The following is a 15,736-nucleotide window of genomic DNA, read 5'->3' on the forward strand; positions in this document are numbered from 1 at the left end:
TTGTCAAATTATAAAGGAACCAACAATCTGTGCTGCAGACAGGAGAGCAGAAACAACAGCAACAATAACAGCCGTGGTGTGTCTCAGCTGGACAGACGCTAAGTCGGGGTTGGACCACCCTCATCCAGCACCACTTGCTGCTGCGATGATGAAACAGGCGCCATCAAAGCCACTACAGTCTGGTGCCGACACCTGCCTGGCGTTTAGAGGCGGGGCTTCTCCTGATGAGCTTTCACTTAATTCATTCCTAATTATTGAGTCATCCGGATCAAACAGTCGAAACACTCGGCCTGGACTAACATTAACATATAAATGACCTTGAGGCAGCAGAAAATCTGCCCTGACGAATCAAGGAGGGTCGGAGAAAATCTAATAAACATCTCAGACGGGGATGCATGGACCAAAAACCAAACAGCACCAAGATGAATGAATGAATGAAATGAATGAATGAAAACAATCAGGCCAGAACGTGATCTGATCTGATCTGATCTGATGAATGAGAGGCTGTTCATTCACAGATGTGCTCCCGGGCATATCCAATCTATGAATGGGAGAAAAGCAGGGATCATGAGCTGAAATCACCTACAGACAAATACTGTATGAGCGGCGACTGGCTGGGAGGAGAGAGAGGGGGGAGAGGGGGTGGGGGGTGAGTCAACATGTTTACAGCATGAATAAACCTTTAACTGTAACCACTTATGTGAGACTCTTCATAAAACGACGTATAATCTGAGGGAATAATCTTTCCTGCTCATATTTACCCCACAGTAAGGATGAGGAGGGGGAGGACGGGGGGCTGTCAGACTGTTTACTGTCTGTGTGTGTGGTAATACCATCACATAATGGCAGCATGTGTGTGTCTGTGTATGTGTGTGTGTGGGCTTAATCCATAGATCCAGCATCAGAATGACCTACATTTATTCACTGGCACGGTGCCTGCGAGCCGAGGGCTGTGAAGTAGATTTCATTAGAGCGTGGGGAGGTTAAACCGGTGGGTGATTGATAACGGCAATAATAAAATAAAAATATTGCAGATCAGACAGACAGTTACATGGCTGACTGCTGCCGTTATGTCCACGCCTCTCTTCTTTACGACTTGTGATCAAACTTTACATTTTCTGTTCCTGATAAATCACTCTCCTCTGCATCTAGTAAAAGATACAGAACCTAGAGCTGCTTTGAAAGAAAGAAAAAAGACATGGACGTCTTCCTTTAAGGGACCTTTAAATGACTTTGCTAACATCTTATGCCCCAGTTTTGTTCCTTAAGAGATAACCGTCTTGACCTGCAGGGCCGTGTGTGCAATCTTTTAGCTCGTTCTAACGTGTCAGTTTGACCTTCTTGAGGAAAACGAAGGCAGATCTGTGACATTAAAGAATGACCCAGGAAGAAGGCAATCGAAAGGAGATGGCCATTGACCGAATGGTTTATTGATCCCGTGGAGCTTCTTACAAATTAAGTGCGAAGTCTCCTGAGCGCCAATACAAACAGGCCAAGGTGGAGCAATCATTCATCTGTCGGTGGAGACTCTCCTTATTTTTCATGGAAGGCGGCCACAGGTGCATTACTCACTGCAAACTTTACCGATCTACAAAAGTCAGCATGAAATGAAACGTGAAATTGCTCGAGGAAATAAACAAACCAGAGACGTTCCCATTACCCTTAACTGTACCGGTACATGCTGCGCTTCAACTGGTCACAGCAGAGTCTGGTAGCTCTGAGTTTTTACTAGTATTTTTGTTGTGTTTTTGTCAACTACTGATGGAAACTTTCTGTGGGTAGTGGAGTTTGTTCAGGAGAAGAGCTTCTTACATTGAAAAACGGAGCAGGTTGAGGATGCCTCCCTGTTCCAGCTGAGATGAAGAGATGTTTTCGTGGTTGCTGTGCTGCAAAGGTTAAAGTCCCAGTTCTCCTCCCTTAACACAAGCACTTGGTTTTCCAGTGGGAGATACCAGTTGAGGATGGAGTAAAGATCTTTTCATCACGCACTACGTTTAAAGTCTGCACCCACGGCCTCCCCTTGGATTTAAGGGGCGGGTTTAAGGGTTGAAAATCACTTCTCCTCGCTCTTAAAAGAGTTGGGACACCCTGCCCCAACACGAGAACGTGCAAAACCGAGTGCTAGGGCTAAAATCGAGCAGAGGTGGCTGAAATGTAATCGTGGCTCAGCAAGCTGTTTAATATGAGCATCAGGTCAGGCAGCGTGGCAGAGAGCATTTCCCTCCCCCTGCAATGAGAAAATGAAAGGAAAACTACGAGGTGTTTTGTGTTGCTAACTATTTAATAATATGAGGAGGCTTCAGTCATCTTTCCCTGATGGACTCACTGGAGGACGTAGATGGTGATCGAGGCTATTCCACTTCATAACACCTTGATGGATGGAGAGATATAAAAGATAAAAGATGGTTTGTACCTGCAGGGATCAGGATTTTTAATTCTTCTGCAGACGGTACAGTAGATGAGCTGCCAGACAAATGGATTGCTCTTTCTAATCTTATCTTATTAGTACATGTTAGGATGCTAACAGACTACAGGAAGATGACTGACAGGTCAACATGTTAGGATATTGTGTCGAGCCTTATTCTAGTTATTTGAGCTCCTGTTGGTCTGTGACGTCACCGTGGCTCTAAACCAGCAGCGCCGAGTCAAACTGCTCAGCTTTAGTTGTTCTTGGCAGATGAACTAATCGACTCTGCTCCGGCATCGATGGCGCTTTCAGGCTCGACTAGCAGGTCCCTGTGGTGCTGCTCCATTCTCCGGCTTTCAGCCCCATAGGCAGACACGCCAGGATGAGTTTTAGAGCTGCAGTGATATTTCAAGTCTCTTTCAGTGGTTTCCAGGACAACACTATGCTTTACTTCACAGAGAGACTTTTTTTTTCCACAGGCGGGTGTGACAGACAGGAGGGAAATCATCTGAATGGTTCAGAAAGACGTGGAGATCAGTGATGAAAATGTGACCGGACTAGAAAAGCAGGGGCGATGTGTCTACTGTACATCCCCACAACAGTTTGTCTCCTTTAAACCACTCCAGTTTGATAATGACAACAACCAAGCAGAGTAACTACAAATCAGCTTTTCTTGCAAACGACCAATCTGTTGCTGTGGAGCTTCTCCTTCTTCCCAGCAGCCCCGGGAAACCATTAAACAGGCACATTATAAATGAGATCCACCGTGAGGCATGAGCGTAGAGGAAATCGAAGCCTCTGCTACAACACAAATCTGTCCGTGTCACTTTAGATTGAGAATAGGGTGTGTGTGTGTGTGTCTGTGTGTGTGTGTGGGGAGGGGGGCTTGTTCATTACGCTGCTTTCTCTCCGTCTCATGAGGACTGATGGGAGCGAATTGGACAGCCACATTCAAAGTCTTGCATCGTTTGTCAAGCGACTCCTTTATTTGTTTAATCCTTTATTTGGGTTCGGTCTGTGTTGGACGTGGCGGCGATGATGACGGATGTGATTTTAGGGCGGCCATGTTTCCGAGGTAACAGCCTCCTGGAGACAGAGCCAGGGCCGATGATGATTGAAGCTGCAGGACTGGATTCAAGTTTCTCCTCTGATATTCAGCAGCCCCTGACACGTCAAACTTACTTTAAAGGGTTAAGACTCTGTGTTGCTAACCCTCCTCTCGGCCATGCGCATTTGTTTTCAAAACGCATCAAAACGCTTTAGGAGTTCCAGGGGGGGTCCGGCTGGCAACGGATTTTCATATAATGGCGGTGGATAGAGTTCACTTTTGAATCGTCCGAAACACACACTACTACTACTACAACAACAAGGCTAAAAACAGAGATCAAATACATTTTTTCCAAACAACTTTTTCATGTGGCGGCTTCAGGACACTTGGGTCAGTACAGACGAGCAGTATGGAGGTATCTGGATGTTTCATAGTGTGAGTTATGGACGATTCAAAAGTGAGCTCTATCCGCCGCCATTATATGAAAATTTAATCCCCCCCGGAACTCCTAAAGCGTTTTGATGCGTTTTGAAAATAAATGCACATTGTCAATTCACCAATCAATTGACAATTTTGGGTGAAGTATCCCTTTAATTAAGGTAAAAATCCTACATAGTTCCTCTTTAAGCTGAATGTTCCTTCCTACTCTCTGCCTTCTCTCTTTGCACGCATTTCCGGTGATTCGTGCACACGCCCGTGGCGGACACCAACTGGTTGCCGTGCGCTCTCAAACACAGCTGCACCTGAGGATGTGGACGAGACTACGGGGCGAAACAGAATAAGAGCTTATCTCGTTTGCACAGCGGCCGGATCGCCAAGAGTTGGCTTCACAGAGAATGGCTTCCATCCAGTCACATCACACACACCCCTCGAACTCAGGTTGCCCCAGACAACTCCTATCATGATCAGTCATTATGTGGAGCTGGAGCCTTATTGACGAGGGCGTTGCATCAGCATTAGTCATCAGCCATTAGTTAAAACACTCAGATATGTAGCTCCATGACAGATGAATCCCTTATTGCATCTCTCTCTCTGTCTCTGCTGCCTCGTTCTGACGCCTGACATCAGGCACATGCAAAGGAAAAAGAAGTGGTGACGTACACAGAAGCACGTTAGATCAGCAACACGGCTGTCATGGAGGCTGACGTGTGCTGAATCGGCCTAAATGATCCCGCTTCCTCACATTTATTTCATTTCACAGCTGCCTGGTCGACTGCTGTGAAGTGAATTCAGATTTTTTTAAAACGTGTCGATTGCTTTAATAGTTAACTAGCAGCAGCGTGTTAAAGTAGACACAGTCTGACAAGGACTTGTGTGCAGCGCCTCAGCCTCCCACCAGTGTACAGTTACTATTAATTCCACTGTGTTGTTTGTACAGCAGCAGCAGCAGCAGCAGCAGCAGCAGCAGCAGCAGCAGCTCAGTGAGGAGCAGCCACAGATACGGGATGATCAGGAAAGGGTTAATGGACGTGACAGAGCAGGAACACACTCTGGTCTCTGGTTTAGGTCGGATTCTGAGGAGATTACACAACGACAGTGGCAGAAATTCTTGAAATGCAAAAAATTACATGCTAGACTTTCCGTCGGAAATGTGTCGGCCACGAAGTCGAGAGTGATTGCTTGCCGATATAGTTTATTTCCACTGTGCATACAGTATCTCATATAGCGTTTCCATTGTTTCAGTCTAACACAATTTCCTTCAAGTTCAATATACTTTGATTAGTTTGTTTGTTTGTTCATTCATATTGGTCGATAAAAAAAGAAGATTTTATTTTATTAAATCAAATCAATGTCATTCATGGCGCGCGTTCCAAAACAAAGCAAGTAGCAGCATCAATAAGAACTGAATTAGCACGACAAAAACAAAAACGACTCAGCTTAAACACTAATGAGAATAAATAAAGTTTTGAGATGAGACAGCAGCTGCTTGTTCTGACTGATTCGGTGCAAACTGTTTTGTTTGATTGGGGGTAAAACCAGTAATCTGAACATGTCACATTAGAGTCTAGAAGTAATGACTTTTTGTCTTGTCATTATTATTATTTGGAAGAAAAATGCAAATGAATTAAATAAATAAATCATCCCAGTACTTAAGATTTTAGAGACGTTCAGATTTAACTGTGCTCGTCACATTGTGAAGCTTCTGCAGTGATTTTAAAGGCGACACTGACAACACTAATCTCAGTGAGCATCACCGAAGCACGGGCAACTTTCATCTATTTATAGCGTGACATTTTCTTTGCTATTTGCGAAAGTGAGAGCTTTAACCATGCGCTGAGCTTATGGATTTCTTGATACACCAAGAATACCTCCAGGAGTATGTGATTATTCCATCTGAACCGGCGAACGCAGAGGCAGACGAGAGGACAAGTGTTGAACTGTTTATTTTCACTCGGAGGTTTTTGAAGCTGTCATTAAAGACCAGGATTTAAATGCTTAATCCCTAACTTGGCCAATTTATTTGCAGATTTGAGCCGAATGCATTCATTAACGAATAAAACAGCCCAGAAGAAGCAATCGTGTAAAAAAAAGAAGAAAAAAGACAGACGGGGTTGTGTTGTTTAAGTTGAGAACGGATCATCTCTTTACGAAAATCAGATTTCTCATCATGTCATTGTCTCGCTCCCCTGTGAGGCAGCGGTGTTTTAAACAACCAGTCATGTGTCTGCACAGGAAACAAACCCCTAATCACGCCTGTGTTTATTGTTCAGCCACATAATGGATAATTTAATGGAATAATGGAAACTAATTATTTTTTCCGTCCAATTCTCTGATGCATTTTAAAACAGACGAGAGGCTCTTCATGAAAGTCCCAGTAACCTGCTGTTGTGCTTTGTGTTTTCTTCCATACGTTCTCTGCAAACTGGATCCATTATGAACTGTTATCAAATGTGGGGTTTTTTTGTTCTTTAAAGGGATAGTTCAACATTTTGGCAAATTGGCCCATTGCCATAATCACTATAGTCACAGCAGTAGGTTCGTTACCTTTAATTGTCGGTGCAAGCTACTTTTAGAACGGCGGAGCAGAGCAGCAGGCTGCCCAGAGCTACGCTATGGAGGCTAAAGGAATTTCTTGGTTTCCCTCATCAAACTCATCAAATACACAATCCAACAACTCCAAAATGCTGTCGTGGACAAGTTGTGACCTGCACATTCACCACGCTAATGGAACGTTTTGAGACGGAGTTGTTTTCGAGGTAAATTCATGCAAAACCGCTGATGCGCGTTGCGTTCAGGGACAGTTTTTCAGCAAGCAGTCTCTGTATTTACCTCCGTTTCGTAACGTTCCATTATTATCTCATAGCGTGGTGAATGTGCAGGTCACAACTTGCCCACCAGAGCGTTTGGAGTTTTTGGGTTGTGTATTTGATGAGTTGGATGAGGAAAACCAAGAAATTCCTTTAGCCTCCATAGTGTAGCTCTGAGCAGCTCACGGCTCTGCTCCGCCGTTCTAAAAAAAGCTTGCACCGACAATTAAAGGTAACGAACCTACTGCTATGACTATAGCAATTATGGCAATGGGCCAATTTGCCAAAATGTTGAACTATCCCTTTAAAATAATGACTGGCGACGAGTTTGTCCTTCGCTCATTTACTGTAATTGTGTGATTTTTTTTCTTTGCCATCATCTGTCTTCAACACATCTCACGTAGTGCACCCACAGAGAAGTCTGCATCTTATATACACACACAGACACACACAGACGCGCTACATTATGCATCATAACTAAGGTCTCCTCTTATTCTCTCACGCAGACACAGCTTTATTTCTTCTCCCTGTTGCATTACTATGTGGGATGATGACAGAAAAATGCAAAACAAGATCTCTGTGTCTCTCCACATGTTGACTCATAGACGCTGTTTCAGTAATACATCGTATTATTATCCAATACACTTCACATACGGCTCAGCCTGTAGTAGTGAATATGATGCAATTTTATAGCTTTTTGTTTATACTAATGTAGAATAAAATGAAATAAGAGCACAGTGAGGCACTTGACTGAAAATCAAGACGATGCAAAAAAAAAAAAACAGCTCAGCATCTAAATGTCAAGAGCAGAGATTCAGAATATATATTTAACGAGAGCTGCAGCTTCTCCTGTGGAGGTCACAGAGAAACGTCCACTGGGATTAGAAAAAAAAGGAGGCCAAAGTTTCAACGAAGGCACAAATCATAAAGCATTAAGATTGTGCTGACGAGCAGATTCTCCTTCGCGGACTGTAGAGGACAGTGGGCGACGCGTTTATGAAGACCCCGGGTCACTGGCTTACAAAGAAGAAGGAGGAGAAGATTGCCTGGCAGAAACCCCCAGCGGTCCGCTACACGAGAGGAGCAATCAGCCTCAGCCTGCCGCAACGACATTCCCCTGGAATTCCAACACGGGAGACAATAGAGATATGAGCTGAGTGTGTGTGTGTGTGTGTGTGTGTGTGTTGAATAGAGGCCTCCCTCCACAGAGCAGTGAGCATATCTGCAGTCGTTTGAGGTGTCATAGTCCTACAGAATGTTTCCCGCAATCCTTGCTCTCTCTGCCTCATGGCTATATGTGGGAAGAAGAAGAAGCAGAGAAGCTGCTATAGTGAGGGACATGCAAAGTATAGTTGAAGAAAAACCTCTACGTCTCTACGCCACCGGAGCCACGGCGATGTAGTAACGGAAGAAAATGAAGTAGATAAATCTGAGAACATCTGTCCTCAAGTTCTTCTCCACTTTCATCCGTCTCCATCTCCTGGTTTTTATTTCTGCTTTTGTCAAGATGTTTCTGAGAGTCACAGCGAGGTCTTTTAATGTTAGTAACGTCAGACATGATCCACGGCGACGCTTGTAGCTGCAGCTCAGAGGGAACTGGGAACCTGGATGATGCTGAAATGCTGATTGGAAGATAGAGAGCGGTGGGTGGAGCAACAAGCCAAAACCACAAAATCCAAACATTATGGCTGCCGAAACTGCTCGAAAATGACGTTCGAATATTCGCTCTAAACAAGAAAAACATAGGTTCTTTCCACGGTTTTTGTCGCGTCTTACTTTCACTTTCAGCAGTGAGCGACGCTGTGCAAGTGCAGCTCCTACGACGACGGGTCGAAAATTAATTTTCATTTTCGAATCTCTGTTTTTTGTAAATATTCATATTTTATTTCTGCAAATAAAATCTGTACTATTGTTGTCAGCTAGATCGGTGTTCCAGATTAACATGATTCCTCAGTCTCTGGTGACATAGTTTATGATTACCTGCCATACATTTCTTACATATAGCTCCTTTAACTGTGTTGCACCTACACATCTGCTCCTGTTTTACTCTCATTGTGATCCACTCTTTTTCAAAGACGTGTTTTCCCACTGGAGCTGCTCGCCTCTGCAGTCTTACCTCAGATTTTGATCATAAGAGTGTGGCACAGTGAGAGATATAAACGGTTACGCGTATTAGAGGAGCGTGATACAGGATGACATACAGTAGATGCATTATAAAAACACAACATGTGTTTGTATTATCCTTCTGTAAACTGGTGATCTATACCCTGATGAATCGTACAGCCACACTTGCCTAAGACGCGGGGAGATGAACGGAGCGGTGCGGCTGGTTGGAGCCGGTGGACGACCTTCCCTGGGGAAACTCTGAGTCAGGTGAGAGGAAAACACTGAGATAATTAGAGGGACTGATAGAGAATGGTAATGAGGCCTTTCCCCCCCGCCCCACCGCCCTGCTGTAGGGTCCAGCAGTCAGAAGCCCTCGAGCTCTTTTTATCCAAGTCTCCAGTGGGCCGGCAAGTGGAGGGAGGGCATCTGCCCGTCATTGATTTCCCCCCCTCCGATGTACCGGTTTTGAAGATCAATGCAACATGAAGGTATTTGTGTCCTCATTAATGCTGTTTGCTCAGCGGATCAATGCCGACTCAACCCCCCAGCACGGCCTGGCTGACAAAACAATGGCCCAGAGAGCCATCAGACCTGTAAGGGTCAAGTCTACAGATTGTACCTTTACCTCTATGATAAACTCCATTATCAGAGTAAAGTGACAGATTATTTTCAGTAAAGGTTCAGTTTATATCCGTCAGCTGGGCGTCATGTTCCCCTGACCTTGTCTTATTGACTTCAAAAGAAAACTGTTGTTTGGTTAATTAACTCAACAAATATTCCCACGAGGTTCCTACATCATGTTATGTTGTTGTTACGCAATGCACTTCACTAATGGGAGCGTTCGCTAATGTTTCCTGTATTAAAACCTTCCTCCAGCAGAACGGGTCCAGATAGCTGCTCGAGCACGGTGCAAAGTCTAAGACAATGTACTCACAACCTCATACAGTAATACGTTGTCAATACTACTATTAGTTAAACCGTCACAAGCTGCTTTTTCTGAATTATGTGTATTATTTTGATAGCTTAGTATACAGTAGTACTGAATGCACAATAACAATGTATGTTTATGGCACAAGGCCCAGTTCCATATAAAACACAATTTTATACCATATATAAAGTAGGGCTGTCCCTGCTCTTTGGCCCCTGGTCTAGTCTATATCATATTATATAATAAACACTATATTGATCTTCGTCTGCTGTTGCCAATCCATAACCCAGAACTCTCCTATATTATGGCGCTATCATCATCATCTACCATGTAAACAGCAACTGCAGCACCCAGAGGAACATCGGTGCAGTAAAAACAAAACAAAAAGTCTCTGAAATATAGAGGAGTATTGATGAAAACGACTGACTGAGCTTCTTATTTGGTCATTGTGGTTAAAGGAGGGTTGTGTGTGTGTGGGGGGGGGTTGTATATTGGCTCTCTCAAGGGGAACAGGCTAAAGCAAAGCACTCCACTCAAAACACAGTCTGACATCTCCACTCTGCCCGTTCTCCCTCAAGCATTTCTCTGCAACTTTATCTGGCTCTCTCTGGACCTTTGACCCCACACATCTCTGTCTCCAAGGATCCTATCGTCTGTAACTGTTCTGTAAAGCCTAATCTAAGTTACCTCTGGCCCTCTGGGTTTTGTACACCTATGGATTACACACTCACACACACACACACGGCTAAATGCAGTCCATCTTGAAGGAGCACGTGGTCAGAGCTCCTGTCACACATCAGATGTCAGGAGAAATCCTCCAGGCAGCATGCTTGGAACAGGTTCAGTAATTATTGTCTCACAGTTTTGCCATTACATTACATCTGTACTGGTCTAAATTATATGCCTCACCCTTTTTTTGTCCACTAACACTGGCTGGTGCACAGAACTCCCTTCTCCTTAGCTAATCTTTTTGGTTCTGCAACGATAATCAAGTGCATTCAACCTCACAACCTCATAAAAAAACAGTTAAAAAGCTGTGAAAAATGTTGTTATGTGATTAAAAGTACCAAAACACACACACACACACACACACACACACACACAGGCACTGCAGGATAAAACACAATAAAGCCTGGTGGTTTATTTCCACTGTGGTCCACTAACATACAAACAATAACAGCAGACGAGCACACATAGGTCTTATAAAACTATTAATCCTCATCTCTGCCACGGTGAAACTTCACCAGAGCCTTAGGCAGCGTTACGTTACGCAAGGAAGCTTAATCATCTGAATACATATGTCATTGTTGGAGGTCACTCTCCCCGAGCCGACCGGTTTAAACTTTCACTCCGCCGCTCGCCTTGTAACTCATCAAAAACAATAGCAGCTGTCACGCCGAGTCATGATCTGCAGGCACATGCACGTCGACGGGAGATAGATTATCTAAACCGTGGGAGAGGTGTACGGACAGATGTCGGGGCTGAATGCTATTTTCTGGAGACGGTGAGAACAGAAACAGAAACAGAAGAACCACGCACTTGACTGTCTTCGCGTTTAGTCTTCGGGGAAGTGAGCTACATCCCTCACCCTACATCCCTGCACGGTGCCCTGTGCAGCACAGGCTAATGAACCTCTTCTCTTTCTCAGCCACCCAGCGCCTGCATCACTTCAAAACTGGACTTCACAGCAGAGGAAACCATCACAGCTGCTCTTCCTCCCCTCAGGGTACTGAATGGGTGCACTCGGTGATTTGCTGCTGCAAAATGCTCCAGATACTGTAGAGCCGACTGAGTACTAAAAATTACTCACTGTGTACCTCCAGTGTTAGACATTGTAAAAGTCACCCATAGCACATTCATCCTACAGCTGCAGATCTTGCATTAACATGGCTAAGTCTCTCAGTGTGTGTTTTTTTAAAGGGATAGTTCAACATTTTGGCAAATTGGCACATTGCCATAATCCCTGTGTTAGCAGTAGGTTCGTTACCTTTAATTGTCGGTGCAATTTGTTTTTAGAACAGCGGAGCAGAGCTGCTAGCTGCTAAGAGCTACGCTACGGAGGCTAATGGGATTTCTTGGTTTCCCTCATCAAACTCATCAAATACACAATGCAATAACTCCAAAACGCTCTGGTGGACAAGTTGTGACCTGCACATTCACCACACTATGAGATAATAACAGAACGTTACCAGACAGAGTTGTTTTAGAGGTAAATTCATGCAAAACCGCTGATGCGCGTTCCCGTCGGTGGCAGTTTTTCGGCAAGCAGTCTCTGCATTTGCCTCGAAAACAACTGCATCATAATGTTGCATTATTATCTCATAGTGTGGTGAATGTGCAGGTCACAACTTGTCCATCAGAGCGTTTTGGAGTTGTAGGATTGTGTATTTGATGAGTTTGATGAGGGAAACCAAGAAATCCCATTAGCCTCCGTAGCTTAGCTCTGAGAAGCTCACGACTCTGCTCCGCCATTCTAAAAACAGCTTGCACCGACAATTAAAGGTAACAAACCTACTGCTAAACTCACTGTAGTGATTGTGGCAATGGGCTAATTTGCCAAAATGTTGAACCATCCCTTTAACAGACCGCGGTGACGGCCTCATGTCATGTGCAGGTGCATGTCGAACTCACCATCCTTGCGGTGGTAGGTGATCTCCACCTTGCGCTCATCCGAGCCCAGCAGCGCCTGGGCCATCTGGGCCACCGCGTGCCGGCTGGTGAACTGGCCGTGCAGGAAGTCGCAGGTGCACGGCTTCTGCATGACGTCCGGCCGGGAGAAGCCCGTCATCTCGCAGAAGCCGTCATTACAGTAGATGATAGCGCAGTTCTGCACCCGAGCATTGGCTATGATGAATTTCTTATCTGTGAAGATTGGAGAGAGGGAAGGAGAGTGGTGAATAAACACATTAACGTGAATATGGAGAATTACAAAAACATCAATACAGGTGCAGTAGCTGGGTGTAATGGGTTTACACAAGATTATCCTCCATTACATCCTAAGCCCCTCCAGTGAAATCATGAAATAAACTTCATACAAGCAGGTTGAAGCGCTTTATTAAAAAAAATATGTGATGTGAACATTTGTGGTTTGCTTACAGTATATTTGCCACTTTATTACAAGTGGTCAGAAGACCCAACATAAGTGGAGGATTTAAAAAAAGAAAAAAGGGCAATAAAGATATTCTGGTGATATGATCTCAAAGTAATTAAATCCTTTATAATCCTTGTTTCCTATAAGCAAACTGCAATTTGCAGCAGAGGCGCAGGAGGAGAGCACTTACTCCACAGCACAGGACTATAGCCATAAAGAAATAAAAAATATATAAATAACTCCTACCCAGGTGTTTGATAAGGCAGCAAGCAGCAGGGTAATTAACTTAGAATAATGACTTCCAATATAGACCTCTGCAGATGTAAAATGTGTGTGACACATCTACATCACAAGCCTTGTTGTACAGTAAAAGAAGGATGTAAGTAATTGCTCTCAGGATGCAGCAGGAGACACAAAAGGCGGCACAACACAACACAGCACAACACAACACAGCCAATGATAGGTATCTACTCACTTTGTCCCTCGAATTTACGTATAATTACTCCCAAAAATGTGTTTTGTGGCGCAACATGCCCCCTCCGGACAGGCATGGTTCCCCCTCCTCAAAGAAAAGGTGATGTAAAAACAAAGAGAAAGGAGAAAGAAAAAAAAGGAAGATCTTTGGCTGTCCAAGTCAGATCGAGCCGGTCCCCGTCCTTTCGCCAAGTTCCAGCGGTGAGAACCGAAGCCAGAGGGGGGCTCCCCGTTTCCTTTGTCACCACTCAGTCATCCTTGTATTGGGAAAATCTCTTCCCCCCCACCCACCCCCTACTCTGTTTTTTTTTTTTTTTTTTTTTTTCTTAGGTGGCTTTCTCCTCTCCCCCCCCGTGTTTCCCCTTATTTCAACTCCGACGCGTCCCCGGTTGAACGCATCGCAGAGGCTTCCCCGCGCTGCTCCCCGACAACAAGCTGGAAAGAAAGGAGTCGATCACCCGCAGCTGCTCCAACATCTCACCGCCGCTCGCTCCTCGAAAGCGCTGTGCGCGTTTGTTGCGGCGCGTGAGAGTGGACGTAGGCTATGATGTGTGTGTGTGTGTGTGTGTGTGTGTGTGTGTGTGTGTGTGTGTGTGTGTGTGTGTGTGTGTGTGTGTGTGTGTGTGTGTGTGTCTGTCTTTTGTTGTGAAGGGAAGACTGATGGTCTCTGAGGCCAATGGCTGAGAGGCTGACGCACCGGAGACGCGCAGCACCGACACCGCTGCTGAGGGAAAACCCACATGGACGCGTAGACAAAGCGGCAGACGGAGATGTCTGTAGTAGAGAGAAACACGGCCGGTAACGGAGTAGATACACAGTAACGCGTTACAGTGTGTTTTCTATCGCAGGCTAGCACATCTACAGTATAACACCATTAATTTATCATAATCACCTTATCCCCTTATATTTAGCCTAATACATTTAAGTCCCAATTATGAAAACAGCTCAAAGCCTATACTACCTTCCGTTATTGTCCACGTGCAGCGAGTATGTTAAAGCTTGACTCATACTTTGATATTAATAATATAGAGCAGCAGCATGATGAGAAAAAAACAGAAACAAACATTAATGGAGGTCCTAGAACTAATGAGACATTGCTTTCGACACTAATTTGATTTCATCTGGCGCACCTGTGACTTTTTTTTTTCTTCTTTCTTCTGAGTCACGAGCCCAACAGCGCCCACTGTGAGGGTGACGTCAGAGCAGCACGCGCAGGTGTAAGCTATGCCATATCGCGTGTCGTGTGGTGTGTGTGTGTGTGCCCCCTCCACGGCCACGATGACCGTGTTTCTAAATGTCTTCCGTAGCCTCCAGTTTTGCGCTTTTTACGCAGCCGGATGAAAGGTGACAGGGAGAGAGAGAGAGGAGGAGGAGGAGGAGGAGCTGACCATGGTGCTGCCGAGGCTTCTCACTTTTCCTCGAGGAGACAAGGGAAGGAAACTTGCGCAGGAGACAGGAGACAACAGAGGGAGGGGTCTTCGTCATTTTGGTTCTGTCCAATATCGTTGTTATAGACTGAAGTTAGATTTATATCTGGGCTTGTGTGTAACAGAAAGGGGTTTTCTGCCTCAAAATGACTTTATGTCACTCACCAGAGTTACATTTAGAAGATCTGGCCTTAACCAGTACTTTTTACCACTTAAAAAATGAAAAAGGGCCATTGCAACTCGTAATTTGGAGTTTTACACCTAAACAACATGATGGATGACTATATCACTGATATTTTGAGCATCCGTGGAAATTTGATCAGTGATCACTGTTATTGTCATTGCACATGTTTCCTTTGCATTCGCATTTTGTCATTATGTAAAGCACACTGAGTTGCCTTGGTATGAAATGTGCTATATAAATAAAGATGCCTTGCCTTGCCTTGCCTTGCCCTGTGTGTGTTTATCTGTCGGAGGCAGGTCTGCATCATTATGCCCTCACTTCGTTAGCATAAAATGGGATGTTGGGGAGAATTATAGATGATTGTTGGGGTGGTGGTTGTTGTGGTGGCAGCACTACATTGTGATTCAATGAACAACACAGAGTGAATGTCTTTTCTTTTCTCAATTTTTACTTTACTAGTGCTGTTACCACATTTTAAAGAAAAAACAAAACACTGGCAGGTCATCTGAAGTGGACCAAACTCCTCCTCCTCATGTCTCCCTCTCAGCAGGGACGTGCACATGACTATAGAGGGGCAGGGGCTCAACATCAGAAAAGGGCAGTATGTAAAATTTCAGGCCTTAAAGCAGAAGTGAGTGATATATTTGTGTTAATATAAGTCTTAAATAGTTATATCTTCCGACAGCAATCACTTACATAGAGTGTTTGGACTGAAACACGGGTCTCTCAGTCCCTCTGCTCTGCTCTGAGCCGAAGAGAAAACATTTATCGTATCCTACAGTTTTTATCCAATGAGGAGAGAGAACGGCATGCAGGGCTGTGT

At 44.6% G+C, this 15,736-nt stretch overlaps 1 protein-coding gene across 1 annotated transcript in view; it reads right to left on the minus strand.

The window, feature by feature from the left end:
- LOC311000293 (voltage-gated inwardly rectifying potassium channel KCNH7-like) overlaps nucleotides 1-13,379 on the minus strand; it is a gene marked incomplete at both ends in the record, with an annotated part of 73,447 nt that extends 60,068 nt beyond the window's left edge. Inside the window, 2 exons of the mRNA XM_083990971.1 lie at nucleotides 12,369-12,599; nucleotides 13,304-13,379. Of these exons, the coding sequence (XP_083847097.1) occupies nucleotides 12,369-12,599; nucleotides 13,304-13,379 (307 nt within the window). The remainder of the gene's footprint in view (nucleotides 1-12,368; nucleotides 12,600-13,303) is intronic.
- Nucleotides 13,380-15,736: the final 2,357 nt, after the last annotated feature.

Source organism: Trachurus trachurus (assembly GCF_905171665.1).
Source record: "Trachurus trachurus genome assembly, chromosome: 2".
Classification (NCBI taxonomy): Eukaryota; Metazoa; Chordata; class Actinopteri; order Carangiformes; family Carangidae; genus Trachurus; species Trachurus trachurus.